This window comes from Castor canadensis, chromosome 1 (assembly GCF_047511655.1).
Source record: "Castor canadensis chromosome 1, mCasCan1.hap1v2, whole genome shotgun sequence".
Classification (NCBI taxonomy): Eukaryota; Metazoa; Chordata; class Mammalia; order Rodentia; family Castoridae; genus Castor; species Castor canadensis.
In genome coordinates this window covers 78,261,948-78,282,527 of record NC_133386.1, presented here as the reverse complement: position 1 = coordinate 78,282,527, position 20,580 = coordinate 78,261,948, and the positions used below count along the sequence as shown (strand labels likewise).

Here is a 20,580-nt window from a genome sequence, read left to right as displayed (position 1 = left end):
TGATGAATTCTCACCCCCCCACACACTGCAATCCGCCTCAGACCTTCCCTGTGGTATTATGAATTGGGTAGTAGTTTGGTGTGCACTATGTATATGGCACTGAGTCTTCTACCTTTTCTAAAATAATTTCATCAGCCTAATATGCCCCCAAAATTATAGAAGTGAATAAATGTGTTTATGGTCTCCTACTAATTTAAAGCTCTTCAGACAGAAGTAGTGATCTCTTCTTCCCCTTTTCACTATCTCTCAGTTTACAGTCTCACACATATAATTCATACATACTTATTGAATTTTTATTAAAATCAAGGACATTATCTATTTTTATATTTAACTATATACTATTCTTAGAAACAGTATAACTATAGGGAATTATCACAGGGGTAGAAAAATAAATTTTTAATTTGTAATAAAAAATGTTTTACTTTGTGGAAAGAAGATAAATTTTTATATTTTGCCCATTTTAAATTTGCTGTTATCACTGTTACAAATTTTAATTATGGAATTAACACAGTGAAACCTTGTATGCTAATTTAAAAAAATTATTTTACATTAATTTAAGTTATTTTACCTTAATTAAAACTATTTTACATTCTTTAAGTTCAATTATAGTCATTCACATAATTTCTGACTCTAAAGATCTAAGAATTGATAAATAAGAATGTGATTTTTAATAAGAAAATGTAAGTAGGTGGTGAAAATAATGATTAAAATTTTGAATTCAGTCTACCTTTCTACCTCTTAATTATTTTAATGCCTTTTGTTTTCTTCCTCTCTTATTATTTTTGTCATATGCCAGTAAGCCAAGTTCAACTCATTGCCTCAAAAGAAAATAGTGAAAAGCCACTTACCATGGATGAAATAGAAAATTTCAGTCTCACTGTTAATCCACTGAGTGACAGACTTTCCCTCCTAAGTACCAGTAGCGAGACGATTCCAATGGTTATGTCTGATTTTGATCTTCCAGACCAACAGATAGAAATACTTCAGAGTTCTGACTCTGGATGTTCACAGTCCTCAGCTGGGGACAACTTGAGTTATGAGGCTGATACTGAAAATGTAAATGCCCAAGAGGATTCTCACATGCTAAAAGCAAGCTCTCCAGATGATGATGTTCAACAGGTGGTGTTTGACCTGATACGTAAAGTTGTAAGTGGCCTTGAAGCAGAATCTGCGTCAGTTACATCCGAGATAGAAATTGAAGCTCTTCCCCCAAAAGATAGTGATTTAGAACTAAGTGAGGAGGTGATTAAAAGCGAAGATCAATCCACTCAGCAGAGTCAGAGTGCTTTTCTGAGTAATGAAAGTCTTCAGTTTCCATCCGTGTCTTCAGAGGAAGGCCATGAGTACTTGGCAAACGGAATCTCCAGAAACAGCTCCTCACCTTGTATTTCAGGAACCACACAAACCCTCCATGATCCTTCTGTTGCCTCCACAGAAACCAAATCTAGACAGAGGAGTCACAGTAGTATCCAATTCAGCTTCAAAGAAAAATTACCAGAAAAAGTCTCAGAGAAAGAAACAATTGTTAAGGAATCAGGTAAACAACCAGGAGCAAAACCCAAAGTGAAACTTGCCAGGAAAAAGGATGAGGACAAGAAAAAAACTGCAAATGAAAAACTCAAACAAGCCAGTATTTTCTTTAGTGATGGTCTGGATTTAGAGAATTGGTATAGCTGTGGAGAAGGAGAAATTTCTGAAATTGAGAGTGATATGGGTTCTCCAGGATCACGGAAATCTCCCAATTTCAACATCCATCCTCTGTATCAACATGTGCTCCTGTATCTCCAGTTGTATGATTCATCAAGGACTCTGTATGCTTTCTCTGCCATCAAGGCCATCTTGAAAACTAACCCTGTTTCTTTTGTAAATGCCATTTCAACCACTAGTGTAAATAATGCATATACTCCTCAGTTGTCTCTGCTTCAGAATCTATTGGCCAGACACCGGATCTCTGTCATGGGCAAAGACTTTTATAGTCACATTCCAGTGGACTCAAATCATAACTTCCGTAGTTCCATGTACATAGAAATCCTTATTTCCCTCTGTTTATATTATATGCGTAGCCATTACCCAACTCATGTCAAGGTCACTACACAAGACTTAATAGGCAATCGAAACATGCAGATGATGAGCATAGAAATTTTGACTCTCCTTTTTACTGAGCTGGCAAAAGTAATAGAAAGCTCGGCAAAGGGCTTCCCTAGTTTTATCTCCGATATGTTATCTAAGTGCAAAGTTCAAAAAGTGATTCTTCATTGTTTGCTGTCGTCTATCTTTAGTGCACAGAAATGGTATAGTGAGAAAATGGCAGGTAAGAATATGGTTGCTGTGGAAGAAGGTTTCTCAGAAGACAGCCTTATTAATTTCTCAGAGGATGAATTTGACAATGGAAGCACACTCCAGTCACAACTCCTTAGGGTGCTTCAAAGGCTGATTGTTCTAGAACACCGGGTGATGACTATTCCTGAAGAGAATGAAGCAGGTTTTGATTTTGTTGTTTCTGACCTGGAACACATCAGCCCTCATCAGCCCATGACTTCTCTGCAGTATTTGCATGCTCAGCCAATCACGTGTCAAGGAATGTTCCTCTGTGCAGTGATACGTGCTTTACATCAACATTGTGCATGTAAAATGCACCCACAGTGGATTGGCTTAATCACATCTACTTTACCTTACATGGGAAAAGTTCTACAGAGAGTGGTTGTTTCCGTGACACTACAGCTGTGCAGAAATTTGGATAATCTAATTCAGCAGTACAAATATGAAACAGGATTATCTGATAGTAGGTAAGTGTTAATGTTGACATTTTTCACATATGACTGCATAAATGTCCAAAAAATCAGTTACAACTTAAGTATGGCTGAGCATACATACAGCTCAGTGGTAGAGTGTGTGTTTTTGTATATAATTCTTCAGCCAAAAACAACTCTAGTGCATTTAGACCAACTCACTTATTTTATAGATTAGGAAATGAAACCCTGACTTATTCTTTTAGTTATTTAGTCTTCCACTACTTATTGAATACCTACTGTGTGCCTGGTGTGTGCTATAAATTTACTAGTGGTAAAATATGAACTATGCATTCACAGATCTTAGGTTCAGATGAACACATTTTATTTCAGGCCTCTGTGGATGGCATCGATTATTCCACCAGATATGATTCTAACTCTTCTGGAAGGGATCACAGCCATTATTCATTACTGTTTGTTGGATCCAACTACACAGTATCATCAAGTAAGACTTCATAAATAGGTGAATCCTTTTTAAAGACCATAAGGTCCAGTTGCTTCCCACTTAGTTGCCATGTTTTTTTTTTTTTCCTCACACTTTATAGCTTTTGGTCAACGTGGACCAAAAACACTTGTTTGAAGCACGCAGTGGAATCCTCTCCATCCTTCACATGATCTTGTCCTCGGTGACTCTGCTTTGGAGCATACTGCACCAGGCTGATGCTTCAGAAAAGATGATTGTTGCTGCATCTGCATCTGTTACCACTATTAATCTTGGAGCCACAAAGGTTGGACAATTCTTACCTTGTCCGTAGATCTTGAGTATATTTGAGGACTTTCCCCAAGATCATATTTAGAATGTGTGGATAATTTAAATAGTATTAATGGCATTCTCCATGGATTAATTATAAAATAACAGTTTTACTGAGATGTGATCACAATATTCATCATTTTAAATGTACAAATAGTGATTTTTCTTAGTAAATTGACAAAGTCATGAATATCACAATCCAATTTTAAACTACATCCTTCACTAAAAAACTATTCCTTGTGCCCATTTATGCTCACTCTGTTCCATTCCTAACCCCAGTCTACCACTAGTCTGTTTTCTCTATGTATGGATTTGATTTTTTCTGAGCATTTCATAGAAATGAGGTTATATAATATTTGGTCTTTTATATCTATCTTCTTTCATGTAACATGTTTTTGATACTCAGTCATACATGTTATAACTTTGTTCCCTTTTTTAGTACATTTATATTGATAATATGCAAAACCCTCTGAGAAAACAATCTAGCAATATGTACATAGAGCTTTAAAAGTTTAAGGGGTTTTTTGACAATATTGGGGCCTTACCACTTGAGACAGACCCCCAGCTCTTTCTTGCTTTAGTTATTTTTTGGATAGAGTCTCACATTTTTACCTGAGGCAAGTCTTAAACCAAGATCCTCCTACCTATGCTTCCTGTGTGGTGGGGATTACAGGCATACCCTATCACTCCCAGCTTGTTTGTTGAGTTGGGGGTCTTGCTAACTTTTTCCCTGGACTTCCCACAAATGGTGATCCTCCCAAGTAGCTGAGATTACAAGCTCCTGGCCCAAATTTCATAGTCTTTGCAAGGCATGGTAACACATACCTAAAACCACCACTCAGGAGGTTGAGCAAGAGGATCACAAGTTTGAATCTGGCCTGGACCACATAGTGAACTCCTATCCAAAAAATAAAAATAAAAAGTTTCATAATGTTTGACCTAGTAATTGACTTTAGGAATGAATTTTAAGGTAATCAAAGTTATGCAGTGCTCATGATAGTGGTATTTAATGGTAAAATGAGAGTCCCTAAATAAGGAAGTGGGAAAACAAGTTACTGTCTCAAGATGTTAGATTACTTAGCCACTGATTATTCTGGTTTTGAAGGTGTTTCTGTTGTTTTGTTTTGTTGTACTTCCTGGGGATTGAAGCCAGGGCCTCACAAATATTAGACAAGCCTTCCACCACTTGAGCTCCTCCTCCAGCGCAAGAAATCTTACTGGATAGAAAAGTCCTCAAAAGTTCAGTGAAATAGGTTGCTACATAATTTAATAACTGCTTTCAGTTATGTAAAAGTTATGTGCAGAAAAAGGAATCAAGAAAGTCCATGTTTTAGAAGTGGTTATCTTAGAATGATAGGCTCAGAGCCTATGATTTTTTTTGAAATTTTTTGTTCTCTGATATTTTTAAACTTTTTTCTGTTTTATGTGATTGTTGTCAGCATTTTTTAAATTTTCAAGTTGACATACCTCAGTAACTTGACCTTACTCCTAGACCTTATGATCATCTAGATCTAGGGTTCATCAGAACACATTTAATTGGGGCAAGAGAAGGGATGAGAACTAATTTCATATTTTGTATTTCTCTAATACTTTATCTTAATATTTAGATTCGCATTTGCCTGATAGGTAATTGTCATCTTAAGGGTTTGTCTTAGAATTAAAATAGGCATGGTTGCAGTTGTTTTAAGTTTGCTTTGAAACAGATCTCACTGTGTTGCCCAGGCTGGTCTCAAACTCCTGATACTCCTGCCTCAGCCTCTAGAGTGCTGGAATTACAGACTTTACCACTACACCTGGCCATAGCTCTTAAAACTATTAAAGGTTCTTCTGCTGTTACTAAACTAAAAGTTCTGTCTTGTTATTAGTGTTTTCGTATTTTTTCACTTGTAATTTGCTTAAATTATTTTAGAACTTGAGACAACAAATACTTGAATTATTGGGCCCCATTTCAATGAATCATGGTGTTCATTTTATGGCTGCCATTGCATTTGTATGGAACGAAAGAAGACTGAACAAAACCACTACACGAGCCAAGGTATGTATTTAAACATTTGGTCCTTTTTTTTTTTTTTCATTTGATCAGTACATACTAATTTATTTCATTTTGTGAGTACGTGCTGTTTTTCAATTCTCTATAGGTTGCAGTGGGACTAAGGTGAGTGGGGAGTTGGAAGCAAGTTTGTCTACAGGTGTAGATAATGACTTGTTGCCTAAATTTCTTATTAAAATTTGGTATCAACCATAAAAGATACTATTTTAGGGCTAGGAGTATTGCTCAATGTTAGAGCCCTTGCTTAGCATGCATAAGGCCCTGGGTTTGATCCCAGCTCTCCCAAAAAAACAAAAAGAAAAGAAAAGAAGTATTGTTTATTGTGGGGAAAAAAGAGAAATTAGTACAAGATTAATCCTGTTGCTGTACTTTAAATAGAAATTATCACACGATGCAGTGGTTTTGATTTGTTTTGTTTTTGTAGTACTGGGGTTTGAACTCTGGGCCTTGTGCTTGCTGGACTACTTAAGCCACTGCTCCAGCCCAATACAGTATATTCTTAAAACTCTGTTCATTCAGGGCACAAAACAAAGATATGGAGAAAGTTTTCATCATAACTGTAGTTTTTTATTATGTTATAATTTAAGTAATTAATGTTTTTAGATGTAATTCATTATTGTTTTTAACTGAATTTTATGAGTGAAAATTTCATCGCTTGCTTTGCGAGTTTGAAATTTCAAAAACTACTGTTCTACATTGGAAATAAATCATGACATTTTAAAGTAATTATGCTATTAAATGATTTATGTTCATCCAAAATATTTTTGCACCAAATAGTTGCTGATTTGTTTTAGTGCTGACTTCACATTACATGTATACTGATATTCCTAAATAATAAATATAAATATTTCTACTACTATTATGTTAGTTTGCATATGAAGATTTAGTAGTAGAGATCACATTGAATAGAAAGAGCATTCCAAAAATTAAAATTTTTCTTGGAGTTAATGCTTTGGCAGGAAGAAGCACTATCAATTGAAGAAAGGATGTTTGAAAGCATTTGATGTCCCCACTCCAGAGGAACTAATACAGAAACCTTAAAGCAACAGAGGTTAACATAAGAAGGGGATCAATAACCAGTGTAAAGATCAGTTAGAGATGAATCAACATGGGTTGTAACACATGTGTACACGAAAGCAATGCTAGGAATATTTCTGTATAGCTATCATTAACTCAACTAGCAAAAACGCTTTGTCTTCCTTATTATGCTTATGTCTTTTCTTCAACAAAATTAGTGGTAAGGGCAGAACAGGATCTGCCTGGAAGTGAGGGGGGGAGGGAGGAAGAGGGTGGAGACAGGGAGAAGGGGGGAGAAATGACCCAAACAATGTATGCACATGTGAATAAATGAATAATTTTAAAAAATTGAAGAAAGGATGGAACATTAAGTGGATAAATTCCAGAAGTAGATAAATACCAATAAAGATTAGGAAAATAGGAGAAAAGAGAAAGAAAATTAAAGAGTAATACTGGATGTACAGTGTCTTTTTACAGAAATAAAATTATTAACAATATAGTACAAGAAAATCTTAAGAAATGAAGGAAATAAGTTTCCAGTTTATGCCCAGCACTGTGAAAAGATACCTACAAAAAAATCAGCATGTCATAACAGAAACATTGGCAGATAAAGAGAACATCCTAAAGTCTCCTTTAAAAAACATAACAACACTGGAAATTTTGGTGAGGAGGAAATTTGAGCCTATAATTTTCTAGCCAGCCAAACTGTTACTCAAGACATGTAATATCTTGAGAAAAAGAAAAAAGGCAATCATTTCACTCTTTCTCAGCCTACTGGAAGATGCTTCTCTACCAAAGAAGGAATAAACCCAGACAGAAGACAACAGAGGGCCCAAGAACATGGGTTCCAGCACAGAAGAATAAGGGTCCTCTTCAGAATGATGGTGGCAAGACAGATGTTAACATGACACTTTGAAGCAAGCCTAGAAAGTACCAATACAGGGTAGAACAGAAATGTCTCAAGAAAAGAAAAGAAAAAAAAAAAACAACCAGAAGATTGAAGAAGAGGGAAGCAAAAGGCACAAGATTAGTTACCTGGAATACTCCAGTATATAATTAGAGGAGATTTACAGTTGCTGGAGCAAGATGAATTTGCAATAGATACAGAGAAAGCAAACCAAAAACAGCAATTTGGGAAATAAAAAAGAAATAATAGGTAATGTCTAAATTTTTTTAAAACATGATATAGGAAAGATAGCAGTATGTTATTTAGATGTTAGGAATAATAGAAAATCACCAGAAGAGTTGAGCAGTTACTTTAGGGTAGGAAGGGATAGGACCAAGGTATTGCTCTTATTCCTCTAAGGCTTATTGTCCTATTTGATTTTTGATTTTTTTTAAATTGTGTACATGTATCAAGAAAAAACAAATTTTACTTAAAAGTGGTCAAAGGACTTCTTTATGTAAAGAAGAGACCATAAAATATTCTCGTAAAAGTCTCCTCTACACACGTGATATGGGAATACAATAATGTGTTATCCAGGTCATTCCTGCAGCCAGTGAAGAACAGCTTTTACTGGTAGAGCTGGTTCGCTCAATTAGTGTCATGAGAGCAGAAACTGTTATCCAGACTGTGAAAGAAGTTTTAAAGCAGCCTCCAGCCATAGCCAAAGACAAGGTAAGAAACCTTTCTTTCCTTTTGCTTATAATTCAGTTTCAGAAAGGATGCTGAAGGGTAAGATTTTTTTGTATACCAATTTCCCTTTATCTCTAGCGTAGATTATAGAGATGACTGCATGCACTCCTTTAATTAAGAATTAATATCTGCAATGCCTTGCTATTCTGATCATTCCTATACCCAGTGAAGAACAGTTAACTGGTCGTATCTCCTTATGTATATCAAAGGCAGTCAGGAACAGTGTGACCAGATTCTTATGGGGAATTTTTCTGATAAAAAGATGAACTCAGAAGTCAAGCCCAAGATTTGCTTACTGTTTTTCTCAGCCCAAGATCTGCTTTCTTTTCTGAATGAATCTTTCAATTCTGTAAGTTTTTAAATTTTGCTGTAGTCAATGCCTATGGCATTTTAGGTCTAAACAATGTTATTTCTTGACCATATACAATACTGTGCTGGGTAAGAGGAACAGAAAATGAACGGCCTACTCGTCTCCACTCAAATTGCTTTCTTTCTAAGTAGACAAATGAAAGTCTAAAAACTTAGAAATTTCTCTCCTTTTTTCTGCTTTGTTCATACAATACCAAGAGGTCACGTTTTCTTAGAAAAGATTTACCAACTGTAAACATTAGACTTTGAAACCATGCCAAAACAGACATAATCACATCTTTTAAAAATTATTACATATATCTGAATATGTTAAATTCTTTTTTCCTTTTTTTAATCTTGAATTGCAAAGAAAAAAAGGTGTTTGTGAATTACCAATGCTGTTAGCCTTTTTGTTTGTTTTGTAGTGCTAGCAATCAAACCCAGCATACTAGGCAAGCACTATGTCTTTGAACTACATCCCCAGCCCTCCTAACCCCCTTATTTAAATTATCTGACTATTCTAAAAGCACCTCTGGAGATTTATCATAGGATTTTTAGTTTGTATATGAAAGCTCAATTTAGCATATTTCAAGGCAGTCATTGGGCTACACATGAAAACAAAAAACAGTTCCTCCAAATTCTTTCCCCTTTCTAAGTTCTGAATGCATCAGACACTGGTTTTCCTTTATGTAATAAGAAGCAAACACTTGAGAGAATAGTTGGGACAAAAAAAGAGAACAATTTGTCAAATGTGGTAGATGTCAATATCATTTTTGTGCCTATTACTAATTTTCGAGCACAGATGTATTCTTTTAATTATATGATATGCTCAACATTATCTTTAATAATGACTACATTTTCAGCTATTAAATACTAAATAAAAACTTGAGCTAACCACACTAACAGATATGTATAGTAAAATAGATTTAAATACACATATAATAAGAAATCTCAACTTAATTCTTATAGCACCAACCATAAACTGCTTAAAATAAAATTAATTCTTATGCTTACAGAGGAACTGATCATTTAAAAGTGGTGGAGTAACAGTTTTTGATATGTGGGAGGAAAATGAAAATCTTTCCATTCCTTCCATTTTAAACTTTTTATATAGCTCTTGTGTTACAAATTTTCCCCAATAAGTAGAAAAGAGCGGCATTTTTATGATAAATAGGTATTTGATTTTGTTTTCTTTTAACATTTTATCATTAAAAACTGGCAGTAAGATAGAGTAGTTGCAACAATGAAAAAACCAAGCCAACATTTTTCTTCACTATAAAATTGATTTCTTTTGTTTATAGAAACATCTTTCTTTGGAAGTCTGCATGCTTCAGTTTTTCTATGCTTATATTCAAAGGTAAGATTATTGATGGCATCTTTCCTTACTGCAGTCACAGTGTATAAAGGTTAAGAAATATAGAAGGAAAGCATTTGAATTCTTTTTAAACCGTAACTACTTTTGAGAGTTTTTACCCCTAAAACACAAACTACAAACAGAAATATTGTTTGTGGATATATTAGTAGAAATCATGGTTATGCTAGTGACTTAGCCATGAAATCCCTGAAAGCCAAAAGGCCGAAGGGTATTAAAGGTACCTGAATATAAAACACTGAATTTTAAGAAAATCATATAAATATAAGAGAAAAGCAGAACCTACTCATGAAATCATGCTGATTGCCACTGAATTATCATTTTGATATAGGTGAGTATGTAGCAGTCCAATCTGTTTATTTTTTTTAACATTAGGAATATCATGAATATATCTTCTTGCTTGGTATTCCATGTTTGCATTTAACTGACTTCTGAACAGAAACTAAGTGGATTTTAGTTTTGATAATGTTCTTACTCAAGAACCTAAATCTTAATTCACCCTGTACATAGGGTAATTCCATTTTAATCACAAATTTGGCATCTGTTTGTGATTTGTGACTAACATTAATAAAGTTATTTGATATATTTAAATTGATTGTGACTTAGAGCAGGAACTTCCTAAAGTCTAAATTCAATACAGATAGGGTTAGTTTGAAACAAACTTATCTCAGTTTCTGTACAGGTGAGAGACTGGTGTTCAGGATAGATTGTAATTAAGGCTGAAGATTGTTGCAGTTGTATTTTATTTTTTAGAGTCCATATAATTTATGCAGCAAAATTTCAAGATTAAGAAATCACTTTAAGTATTTTAAATGTGCTTAGTTTTTTCTTACATAATTGTAGTAGAAAATATAATGATTTTAGTAATTTTTCTATCATAGTCTATAAAAATTTAGAAAGTTTCAGAGAAACTTGTAGAAAACTGTTAATGACTGTAAATAGACATAAAGAAAACTGAAGTTTATTGTAGCTTTCTATCTATGCAAACTGTTTATCTTTCAGAATTCCAGTGCCCAATTTAGTAGATAGCTGGGCATCACTGCTGATACTTCTAAAAGACTCCATACAACTGAGTCTTCCAGCCCCAGGGCAGTTTCTTATACTTGGGTAAGTAATCTCCCTTAAAAATATTGTTTTGAAGGGCTGGAAATGTAGCCCAGTGGCAGAGATCCTGGGTTCAATTCCTAGCAGCACATACACACATAGTTTTGAATAAAAGCATAATCATAATTATAGCTCTCGTGATTTTATATGTGTAAATGTGTGGTTCTATATTTATAGACTTAGCTTCTACCCTTATTGTCCTTCAAGAACTAACCATTTTAGTCTGGCAACCAATGATCTATGAAATTAAGAGAAGGGTGAAGGCTCTTCAGTAAGATGGCCTTGCATGTTCTGGTAAATGTGGTAATATAGTCTTCTACCTGGAAGCAGATGGGATGTGGCAGGACAATGGTAAGAACTTAAGGAGAGAGGAACAGCAGGTAGTAATAGCTTGTCACCTACGGCCCAGTCCAGGCATACTAAGCTAAAGATTCTGTTCATGAATTTCAGGGATCATGATGATCCCTGGACCCTCATGCTATCTATTTTGAAAATTGTCTTTAAAAGCTGGAGGACTTTTAGACATTTAAAGATGTAATGAAAAAAAAGTGGTAGACTAAGTGTTTATAATTCCTGAATCAAAGATTAAGAAACTAACATTCATGAATTTTAATGATTCATTAAAATTCTGAACATCAAGCATCATTCTCACTAAGATTTCTGATTCTTGTAATCTCCCAGTTCCAACCCTCATCTCTATGACTTTCAGTACACCAATAAACCAAGCTGTTTTGCCATCTGTCGGGCAAGAATTCTATATGTGTTACCTAATTTGGAGTCATTGTAGGGCTCATGAAAGGAATGTATGTACAGTTCTTTGAGTCATCACCAAATAATCCTACAGACTAATTTCATTAAAAAATTAAAATTACTTAAGATTTATACCTTCTCCCCTACAAGATTTTTATTGTTTCATTACCTCCTTTTCTGTTCTCAGATACTGAATAATCCTACCTTGTTCTGAACTTGTGTGTACTCCTCTGTAAAAGAGTTGAACATTTTCAGCTGGATGCTAGTGGCTCACACCTGTGATCCTAGCTGCTCAGGAGGCAGAGATCAGGAGGATCTTGGTTTGAAGCCAGCCTGGGAAAATAGTTCTCAAGACCCTATCTTGAAAATTTTCAACACAAAACAGGGCTGGAAGAGTGGCTCAAGTGGTAGAACCCCTGCCTAGCATGAGGACCTGAGTTCAAACCCCAGTGCCACCAAAAAAAAAAAGTTGAACAATTTCAAATATACTTGAAACTTAATTCCCTTTTATAATTTCCAGTAATTTACTTTTTTGCCAACTGTTCTAAAATTTCCTACTTACAAAACAGAAATCAATATTAAGGTTAAACCTCACATATTAATTTGTAGGTAATTGTGCATGTAATCTATCTCGAAAAAAATCAAGTTGAAGTTGGGCATGGTGTTTCATGCCTGTAATCCCAGCTACTCAGGAGTAGAGTCAGGAGGACTGTGAGTTCAAGGTCAGCCTGAACTTGGGGAAGCATGAATGAGGGGGCCTGGAAGCATGGCTCAAGGCACTTGCTTAGAAGCATATACAAAGCCCTGGGTTCAATCCCCAGTATTACTAAAAAAAAATCAAAAAACAAGTTGAAGTATATATTGAGTAGAATCTTAGCAAATGATGGAATGGGGTTTTCTTTCCCTGAAGTATTTTTAATCTATTTTTATACATAAGAAACATTTCTATGTTATATTTAAGTTTATTGGGTTTTGGTTTTTGTTCTCTTTTTTGTTCATATGTAATACACATATAAAAATCCTACAAATATATATAATCACAAACACAAATTAAGAAACACCAGCGTCCCGTCTGGACCTGTCCCAATTATTATCCTTTCATCTATCCAGAAAAATAAATATCGTTTTAATACCACAGATGGATTTTGCCTTTTTTTGAACTATATGTGCATATTTTATTTTATGCATGGATTCTTTCACTCAACGTATATAATTTGAGTGAAAGCACTGTAAATAACAAACTCATTCCTTTTTTCACGTTTAGCAAGTAGCTTTTTTCAGTGGGAAAGTACTAACCATTACCTTATGTTTATGGGATTTACCACTATAACCTATTTGCCATAGTCAATTTGTTGTTTTTGCTGCTCAGTATCTCACTGAATTAACACATACACAATATTATCTCCTGCTGTTTGTGGACATTTGGGTTTCTTCTGATTTGAGGCTCTTACCTATGCGGCTTTCAAAATCACTGTCTGTGTCTTTTCACACATATGTTTACACATTTCAGTTGAGTCACAGAATATGTACACATGTATTCAGTAAACATTTAATGAGTTGGAAACCACAAAACCAACCTAATGCCAAAAATTAAACTGTATCATTTTTTTCAGACTAATACTTTTTCTTTTTCTTCTATGGCCCTTGTAGGGTTCTGAATGAGTTTATTATGAAAAATCCTAGTTTGGAAAATAAAAAAGACCAAAGAGACCTCCAGGTAAGGCATTCTGAATACAGAGCTATTGCTAAAACTGTTTCTCAATGCCATCAACTTGAAAACAGAGTCATATAAGATAATCTGTGAAGCTTCTTTTAACTATGAGCATTCTATAAAAATCAGGAATGTCTATTATAAAATATCTATTGTCAGAAAATAGAAAACATCAAAAGTCTATGACATAGGTATGTGTGTATGAACACACACAATGGTACTTCCTTATTTCTTTAGGATGTGACCCATAAAGTAGTGGATGCTATTGGTGCAATTGCCGGTTCCTCTCTGGAACAAACCACATGGCTGCGGCGAAATTTGGAAGTTAAGCCTTCTCCCAAAATAGTGGTGGATGGAAACACTCTGGAATCTGATGTTGAAGGTATGCTCTCATTTAGGTTTTTTTATCTGTTGGCAATATTCTCCAAGAAGTCAGTTCAGACAGCACTGTAACACAGCCTTATCCCTTTTTTCATGAAAGTAGCTTCTTTCAGTGGGAAAATCTTTACTTACCTGTCTTTGCTCTTATTTAGATATGTTGTCACCTGCAATGGAAACCTCAAACATAACTCCTTCTGTGTATAGTGTCCATGCCTTGACTTTGCTTTCTGAGGTAAACCTTATCAAGTTTTTTCACATGAACTTTTAAGTAAGTCAGTTCATAATTAAATATTAACAAGTAATTCGTACAGAGAAATTTAATTTTAGAAAATCATTTTGTGCTTCTAGAAATCACTATATGCAATTAACAGATATAAGGGTTTGGCCTTGTCTGTATTTGGATTGTTTTGTTTATAAAGTATTAGTGATAATAACTTTAGATATTTTTTAAGAAAGAAAAGTGCTGTTATTATAGTGAAGAGGGATGGAGATGGTATATACTTTCACTAGGAAGTATTTTACATGTTGCAACACATTTCTTGTCAATCTACTTGTTAACATACAGCTGTATATGCCATTCTATTTCCTTTCACAGATGTGGACCTGAACCTTGCAAAGGTTAGACAAAAATGGCCATGTATTTGTATAGGTTTTAATTGACAAGTGTTGGGACTTGAGCAGCTCAGTTAAATTCTTTGGGTTTTTCCAAACTTTCTTTGACTCATGTCAGGGAAAGAGAATACTGAGTTTCTAGCCCTAAATTCAGTGTTTACTCGCTGTCACACTAGAAGACTCCTAGATTCTTTTTTAGAAAATTTTATCCATATTTATATTATATCACTATAATGGACAAAAAACAGATTGGGGCAGAAACCATTAATATAAAAATGACTTAGGGAAATCTGCATTTACATTTTTCTGATTTTAAGGTATTTTAGGTTTTCTTACAAACTGAAAATAAGTACCACTAGATGATGTCTGTTTCTGTTTTGTTTCTTATGTTTTGTAGGTTTTGGCTCATCTTTTAGATATGGTTTTCTATAGTGATGAAAAGGAGCGAGTTATTCCTTTACTTGTAAATATTATGCATTATGTTGTACCCTACCTCCGAAATCACAGGTACTATCATGATTTAAATAGGTTTAAATTAATTTATAGCCTGTCAGAAACGAGTTCTGTTCCTTTATTGCCATTTTTGGAATTTTAACCACAATTATTCTTACCTCGCATTATAATGGTTTAAAAATTTATTCATGTATTATTTTTCTTACAATGATTTCTGTTTTGTGTCTCCATGTCATTGTCATAGGTAAATGTGAACACTGTCTAACTTAATATGATTAAAGTTAGAACATTGAGATTAAGGTGTTTTCTTCCATACAGTGCGCATAATGCCCCTAGTTATCGAGCCTGTGTGCAGCTGCTCAGCAGTCTTAGTGGGTATCAGTACACACGGAGAGCTTGGAAAAAAGAAGCCTTTGACCTCTTCATGGATCCCAGTTTCTTTCAGATGGATGCCTCTTGTGTTAATCAGTAAGTCATCCTCTTGCTTTCATTCAACTTTACTGTATCTCACAATCTGTTGAAGTCAATTACTATCCAGAAAAGTTAGAAGACAATGATAAGAACACAATTTTAATTACATATCATAATGCTATCTCTTGCAGTTGGAGAGCAATTATGGATAATCTGATGACACATGATAAGACGACATTTAGAGATTTAATGAGTGAGTATTATGGGATGACAGCCCAAGCAACATCTCCCTGTACAGGATTTATTCTTATTACTTACTCTGCTCTTTTCTGGAAACTGTTGTCCATAGAGAAAGAGAGGCAGGCTAGGCAGTGCCACACTGAGGATTACTTTTTAAAGTAACACAAAGGATTTAAGCAGATGATGTAAAATATTAAAGGGATTTATAAAATGGCATTATTAGTGATTTTGTTTTCTAAAAACCACAGTTCTAAATTTCCCTCTCTCTCTACATCACATTTTCTACTACTTGTTTTTCTGGCATGTGTTTGCTCTTCTGTGCCACAGAATGACCCCAAGTTCCCCTCTTTCTCAGTTGTCATAGAACATCTACCCATTTTTAAAACAACAGAATGATCTGTTTTCAAGTGACTAAATAACTGTGTCATGATCTCTCTCACTTGCTTTCTTTTTTTAGCTCGAGTAGCTGTGGCCCAAAGCAGTTCACTTAATCTTTTTGCAAACCGGGATGTGGAGCTAGAACAGAGAGCCATGCTTCTCAAAAGATTAGCCTTTGCTATTTTTAGCAGTGAAATTGACCAGTACCAGAAATACCTTCCAGATATTCAAGGTGAATAGCTAAAACTCTTTATTTTCTCTATCTTTTGAGCTAGATGGAAGTTTTTATGTGATAATGATTAAATTTATTTAGCCATTGAAAATATACTGAATTTCTTTCAGAGAGATTGGTTGAGAGTCTCCGTTTGCCCCAAGTGCCAACTCTTCACTCCCAAGTCTTCCTGTTTTTCAGAGTGTTACTTTTAAGAATGTCTCCACAACATCTTACCTCGCTTTGGCCTACCATGATCACAGAACTTGTGAGTTAATTTTAACTCAGTCAGGTTATAAATCTAAATTGCAAAGCAGTATTACTACTTTCTATGTACTTACTGGATGAAAACTAATTTTGAAAGAGAACTAAATTCAGTTGAACTAGTTACTGCCAGTTTTTACAGTTGGAAATAGTAAAGCATGTTAGATTCCATTGCCTTACAGCTTAAATTTATAGTTATGCAATGTAGATAGCAGCATACATCTGATCTGCTCTAGTGTTCAGTCTCTGATATGCTTTTAACTATCATGACCAACAGGTCTAGTTCCTACCTGTAGCAATACCTCTATTAATAGAAGTAGTTGTACTGGAGTTTTATGGACATGTATTCACTCTTGAAGTATAGCATTCATCCCAGTTAAACTTGCTTCAGAGAGATTTTCTAAACTCTCAAATGGTAAAACCTTCCCAAGTCTCACCTCCACCATTCAAGTTCATTCCTTATAGGAATGATTTGGGGTGTTGGGGAATGAAGAATAGAGAAAGGGAAAAGAACCCCAGCTTTCCAATTTGCCCCAAGGAAATTTGCTTTAATACTGATTTTCTCTTTTTAAAAGGTAACTGTGACTCCGTTCCACAGTCACTAATCATATCATTCCATTGAACTTTGCCAAATGATTAGCAGGGCTCTGTACTGCTAAATTAAATATAATTTAAAAGATTCTGAAGATGTATCCAAAAATTTGTGTCCTAATGAAAATACAACCTAAATATAATATGCAAACTATATATCCAATTTAAATAAAGATTTAACTTTATTTCCTGGTCTTCAGGTACAGGTATTTTTATTGATGGAGCAGGAACTCACTGCTGATGAAGATATTTCACGGTAATAACGTAATTTATTTCAGTATGTTCTTAACCATTAATATCCTGAGATTAGCCAGAATATTGCTTAACAAATAAGAGAGTATAGACACTAATATACACTTAAGAGCGTATAGGCAAAATATAAATATTTTATATGATTAGTCCATTATTTAATTGATCATATTCAGATATAATGTAATTTCCCTTATTCACAAAATGGTAGAGTAGATTAAATTATCAGCATTCATAGCCTTTGGCCTGCAGATACAAATTTAGCTTAATAGAGTTATAGTGTTTCAGCTACATGAATTGTGCTGGTTTTGGTAGGTCAGATCTGGTTCTTGAAACTTATAACAGATAACAAAGCCTACTATGGCAGGTAAAATAACCATGGTATCCTATCCTTATGTCCAGGTTTTCTAGAGTGTTACTAATAAAATGTACTCTAACTGTATTCTCTTTAGCAAGAAGTTTTTTAATGTATGATTACATTTTCAACTTATACAGGAAATTTTCATATAAATTTATAAATTGAAAAGTTCCTTTCTTTGAGAATGTCTTGAAGATACATTATTCTTTATTGCGAATTTTAAAAAAAGAGTCGCCTATACTAGTAACTGTGTTTATTATTACAGAAAGCTTCCCCTCATATTTGCAGAAAGCAACTGAGTAGAAATAAGGTTTCTTTCATTACACAGTTTATATTTTTATATTTCTTGGGTATACATCAAATTACTGTGTTTATATTCTTAAAATTTAAAGAAAAATGAAGTTTTTATCTGATAACAGTAAAATTTATCATTTCTATAATTTGGCAATCACTGGTAATCAGATGACTATGACAAATACTAGCTGGTACTTTAGCTGTTCCAGGAATTCCCTGTGAGCAAATGGGTCCAGCTGCTGACAGCACTGTCTCCTGTTTATAGGACATCAGGCCCCTCTGTGGCTGGTCTGGAAACAACCTATACAGGAGGTAATGGCTTTTCTACTTCATATAACAGCCAGCGGTGGTTAAACCTCTATCTTTCTGCTTGCAAATTTTTGGATTTGGCTCTGGCATTGCCGTCTGAAAATCTTCCTCAGTTTCAAATGTAAGTAAAAACAAGGGTATTGAGTGGATATTAAGGGTATTAAGTGAATATATTTGCTTTGGTCATTGACATCTAAGATTAATTTTAAAATTCTTTGTTAAATTGAAATAATTTTAAATTTCATAATTTTTACCAAGATGTAATTCTATTGGCAACAGGTGGGCCTGCACTGTTTTATTGGAAGTAAGTGGTTGATGTGGATGTATTAAAAGACCATTCAGTCAACAAATGGTGTATCCTCCAGATGTGAGGCAGTGGGGTACATGACTCAGAGCTTCAAGTCCAGTAAAGATACAAGTGAACACATGGTGGATATTGTGATAGCATCTTTGCTGTGAGCCCACACAGTGTAGATGTTTCTCCCAACTTTGAGGTTCAGAGCAGGCCCTGGCTGGAGGTTTAGACTGAGGCAGAGAAGAGTGACAGTTGGGGGTGCAGTGTGAAGACAGAGGCAAAAGCAGATGGCATGTCTGTAGTGTTTAAAGGTCATTGCTAGAGTAGAATGCTGAGAGAAGAGGCTGGAAAGGAAATCTATCATGTGAGCCTCATGATCTGTATTGGAGAAAGCAGACTCTCCTAAGGAAGATGGGAAGCCATTGAAGCATTCTTAAGGAATGAAGTGATATTATTGGGGTTGCATTTTTGGAAGTTTATTTTGGCTGTGTAATGTGCAAAAAAAACTAGAGATGGATAAGACTAGCATGAAGGTGGCTGTTTTATTTGACATGATGGAGAACTGAACTGAAAAGGAGAATATTGATAAGAGTAAATTCTCACATCTTGTTCATAAATGCTCAGAAATACTTAATTATGGTTTTTCATATCTAAAGTTTTTTAAATAGCCAAACTATGTAAGGTTTTATCATAATTTAGCTAAGATAATTTGAGAATTTGTATACAAGATCAAATAGATGTTTACATAGTATATTATTACATTATTCTTCTGAAATAAAATATTAATAGGGTAAAGAATAGGATATCATAATTGTCTATCTTTTTTAATTTGGACATGCTTAAATATCCAAAAATTTCTTACTTTCTATTAAATTTAATGATAACTAGAAAATATTTTTAGATTAATTTCAGTTCCTTTAATTTTTTTCCATTTGTATATGCATCTTGATGAATTCTAATAGCTGGGTATCTTTTAACTGAAGTTACTTTAAAGAATTTTGCAAAAGGATACTAAGCAGAATTATAGGAAAGTATCCAAAATAAAATACTTACATTCACCAAAGTGATAAACATTGTATATTCAGTACTCTGGCAAGGACATTAAGTAATAAGCTTATGGTGTGACTTTTTACCTTTATGACATGGACCAAAATTAGTTTATCCTCTATCCCAGTCAGGATATTGTTATTACAAAAGGAAAGAAGACAGGTCTTGGGGTATAGCTTAGCAGTAGAATATGCACTTACCATGAGCAAAGCCCTGGGTCTAATCCCCAGCACTGGAAGAAAAAGAATAGCTTCTAAACATAGAGAAAAGTCCTGAGCTGTACTCATAAGAGGAAGTCCACTTAAAAGTACAGATAACTATCAGAACAGCAAAGGTCTAAAAGCTGTTTTTCTTTTATCATTAACAGCGAAGCATTCTTATTCTTGTTAGGAGTGTACATTGGTTTTGTCCACTTGTCCTCCAAAGAGATTGTTTTAATAAACATTTTCTTTAAGTCAGTAATTCTGCTACATTTAAAGATTTATCTTAACACTCTACTCACAGATGTGCACAAAAATAATCATTGTATCAGGGTAACTGTGAGGTACTTTTGTAATACCAAGATTGGACAGTCTAGGAGATTAGCTAAATCAGTACCTTCCAGGACTGGAACTGTAGCTCAAGTGGTAGAGTGCTTGCTGAGGCCCTGAGTTCAAAACTCCAGTACCATCAAAAAAAAATTTTTTTTGTACCTCCAACACTGGAGTACTATGTAGCTTTAGAAAGAACAGGGTTTGATATAGAATGAACTCCATACTAAATACTGAGGTCAAAACAAATAGCAGATAGCAATTATGTCCGGGTCTTTATTTTTTTCCATGGTGCTAGGGGTGGTACAGGGTCTTCATGCATGCCAGGCAAGTGCTCTACCACTGAGTCAGACTCCCAACCCATGTCTGTTTTTGGTTTTTGGCCACACTAAGAATCGAACTCAGGGCTTCATACTTGCTAGGCACGCA

General features: G+C 34.5%; 1 protein-coding gene across 7 annotated transcripts in view; it reads left to right on the top strand.

Moving 5' to 3' along the window:
* Window positions 1–20,580, top strand: part of Dop1a (DOP1 leucine zipper like protein A) — a 96,243-nt gene that overhangs the window by 69,407 nt on the left and 6,256 nt on the right. For all 7 annotated transcript variants that reach the window (XM_074078839.1, XM_074078870.1, XM_074078847.1 and 4 more), the window contains 17 exons: window positions 797–2,786; window positions 3,123–3,234; window positions 3,335–3,517; window positions 5,450–5,575; window positions 8,091–8,225; window positions 9,893–9,948; window positions 10,966–11,070; window positions 13,468–13,534; window positions 13,766–13,910; window positions 14,062–14,141; window positions 14,919–15,028; window positions 15,293–15,442; window positions 15,577–15,638; window positions 16,083–16,235; window positions 16,346–16,482; window positions 17,270–17,325; window positions 18,236–18,400. In XM_074078839.1, the coding sequence (XP_073934940.1) occupies window positions 797–2,786; window positions 3,123–3,234; window positions 3,335–3,517; window positions 5,450–5,575; window positions 8,091–8,225; window positions 9,893–9,948; window positions 10,966–11,070; window positions 13,468–13,534; window positions 13,766–13,910; window positions 14,062–14,141; window positions 14,919–15,028; window positions 15,293–15,442; window positions 15,577–15,638; window positions 16,083–16,235; window positions 16,346–16,482; window positions 17,270–17,325; window positions 18,236–18,400 (3,832 nt within the window). The remainder of the gene's footprint in view (window positions 1–796; window positions 2,787–3,122; window positions 3,235–3,334; window positions 3,518–5,449; window positions 5,576–8,090; window positions 8,226–9,892; window positions 9,949–10,965; window positions 11,071–13,467; window positions 13,535–13,765; window positions 13,911–14,061; window positions 14,142–14,918; window positions 15,029–15,292; window positions 15,443–15,576; window positions 15,639–16,082; window positions 16,236–16,345; window positions 16,483–17,269; window positions 17,326–18,235; window positions 18,401–20,580) is intronic.